Source organism: Berghia stephanieae, chromosome 3 (genome assembly GCF_034508935.2).
Source record: "Berghia stephanieae isolate SIO BIC M18660-M18661 chromosome 3, UCSD_Bste_1.3, whole genome shotgun sequence".
NCBI lineage: Eukaryota > Metazoa > Mollusca > Gastropoda > Nudibranchia > Aeolidiidae > Berghia > Berghia stephanieae.
The window spans coordinates 7,535,268-7,537,767 of record NC_088362.1 but is presented as its reverse complement, the minus strand read 5'-3'; the positions used below and the strand labels follow the sequence as shown (position 1 = coordinate 7,537,767).

Here is a 2,500-nt window from a genome sequence, read left to right as displayed (position 1 = left end):
AACAAAATATGAAAATAATATTGCAACATTATGACGTAAAAAGATAAAACTTTAAGCGAGATTTGAATGCTGTCAACGAATCCGAGCATCTCACGTGTTGTGGGAGTGAGTTCCAAAAATGGGGGGCCGAAAATTGAAAAGATTGTTCAACTATTTTACGCCTAGTTTTTGGTGTGTGTTTTCCATGTCTTGAAAGCATTGACCACCCCCAACCCCCTCCTGATCTTTGACGTTGAAGACATTGAAGAGTAGAGTTTCATACCTCGATATTCTTGTTTTCACACTTATTATAAGATATTGAGGATTATATTGACATTTCACATTCACTCAGGAGGCACGGGTTCGAACCCCGCTGTCAGAATCTTGGGCTTTTACTTGAGCTATTGCACATTTTATGTCGCTGCGTTGCGGTTGACGCCTGGGGTATCTTGGTCTTTTCTCGAGACAGGTTATTTTATTGATTCTTTAGGCTATGTGGGTTTAATGTTTTATTATAATTTGTCTTCATTTTTATACAAAATGAAAATACGTTTAGTGTGAAAATAATTGTTGTTGTTGTTGGTGATGTTGATGACGATGATGATAATGATGATGTTGATGACGATGATGATGATGATGACGATGATGATAATGATGATGATGATGATGATGTTGATGATGATGATGATGATGATGATGATGATGATGATGATGATGATGATGATGATGATGATGATGATGATGATGATGATGCTGATGATGATGATGATGACGATGATGATAATGATGATGATGATGATGATGATGATGATGATGATGATGATGATGATGATGCTGATGATGATGATGATGCTGATGATGATGATGATGATTATGAAAACGGTAATGGTCATAATACTGAGGGACTGCCATCACATACATAATAATACAAAACACAATGCTAAATTTAACTCATCTATAATATATTTTTTTCTACTCAAACAGTAAATGAACAAGTACATTCTTTACATAATATTGTCCAGTGTCTAATTTCTATCGCTAAAACAAAATATTTTCTTTATTTGTGTGATGTACAAAGGATATCAGAATGAGAAAATTGTTGGTTGTATCGTAACGAATGTGACGATTTTCCTTTGGGTGGTAAGGAGAGGGTTAAGTGTGCGGCTATGTGGTCTAGTGGTATGACACTCGCTTTCGGCGCATAGTTGAGTCCTTGGAAAAGGCTCTTTACTCACATTCTCTCACCAAACTCAGGTGTAAAATGAGTACTTGGCCGTTAGCAGCGTTGTATTTGTCCGAAAAATTGTAATATCGCCTAACAGGCGTCATGTCTCGTCCTACATGTTAAATGTTGCTGTTGACCAGGGACCCCTTGTAAAGCGCTTTGAGCACATTTAGTGGATATTGCGCTATATAAGAGCTCAATTTATTATTAATATTATTCCAACAGGACACCAGCTCCCCGTTTCTTGACGTGTGAAGAGGTCGGGCTACACCAGGGTCCGTGTCTTCAACATAGGCTACGTGATTGTCTTAACAGTCTACCAGAGTTTGCCAAACTGTATCTACCCATTCATCTCACTCCCATCCTCGTCTTTAAACGAAATGCATTACGGCAGAGGTAAGCAGAAGACAGTCCTTCAATGATGAAAATTATTCTAACCCTTCATATGTGACCCCTCGTCTCAAAACTGTATTAAGTCGGGATGTTGAAGATGTTTAAAATGGAATTTGTAGCCAGAAATACCATGCTTAAGTTGAGTTTATATGTTTTATAGAGGAGAAGGAATACCATCTTTTACTGTTGTAAATACCAACGTTTCATATTTTTGACCAGTTTAACTATAATTTGACTTTTTACCATCTGGTCCATCCCGACATAATACCGTTTTGAGACGAAGGGCCACATATTATTTGGGGGGGGGGGGGTCCCGTAGCTCAGTTGGTAGAGCACTCGCTCGGCACGTAAAGGGAACGAGATCGATCCCGGGTGAAGTGGAGATTTTTTTCTGACCCTTCTGTCCACCCAACTGTGATTGGGTACCTGGATTTGTTAGATCTAGTAATAGTTGTAGTAGTAGTAGTAGTAGTAGTAGTAGTAGTAGTAGTAGTAGTAGTAGTAGTAGTAGTAGTAGTAGCAGCAGCAGCAGCAGCAGCAGCAGCAGTAGTAGTAGTAGTAGTAGTAGTAGTAGTAGTAGTAGTAGTAGTAGTAGTAGTAGTAGTAGTTGTAGTAGTAGCAGCAGTAGTAGTATTAGTAGTAGTCTTGTAATTAAAATAGCAACATATAAAAATTGTAAAATATTGTCAGCCAACTTCTATTTTCATGTTCCACTTGATCCATTTATCCTAATTTCACCTCTTACCACAGGCCAATGTACGTGCTCAAGTCATTCATCAAAAACATGGCAGTTTCCTCGAGTTTTCTGGGCCTGATGGTGATGATTGCCAAGTTGACCGTTTGTCTCCTTCGTCAACAAGCAAATCGTCCGCCCCCTGTTCCGGGTTACATTCCTAGTACTGC

General features: G+C 38.7%; 1 protein-coding gene across 1 annotated transcript in view; it reads left to right on the top strand.

The window, feature by feature from the left end:
- LOC144967086 (uncharacterized) overlaps positions 1 to 2,500 on the top strand; it is a 16,950-nt gene that overhangs the window by 11,674 nt on the left and 2,776 nt on the right. The window contains exons 5-6 of the mRNA XM_078903911.1: positions 1,430 to 1,600; positions 2,348 to 2,500. The exon at positions 2,348 to 2,500 is cut by the window's right edge and continues 36 nt beyond it. Of these exons, the coding sequence (XP_078760037.1) occupies positions 1,430 to 1,600; positions 2,348 to 2,500 (324 nt within the window). The remainder of the gene's footprint in view (positions 1 to 1,429; positions 1,601 to 2,347) is intronic.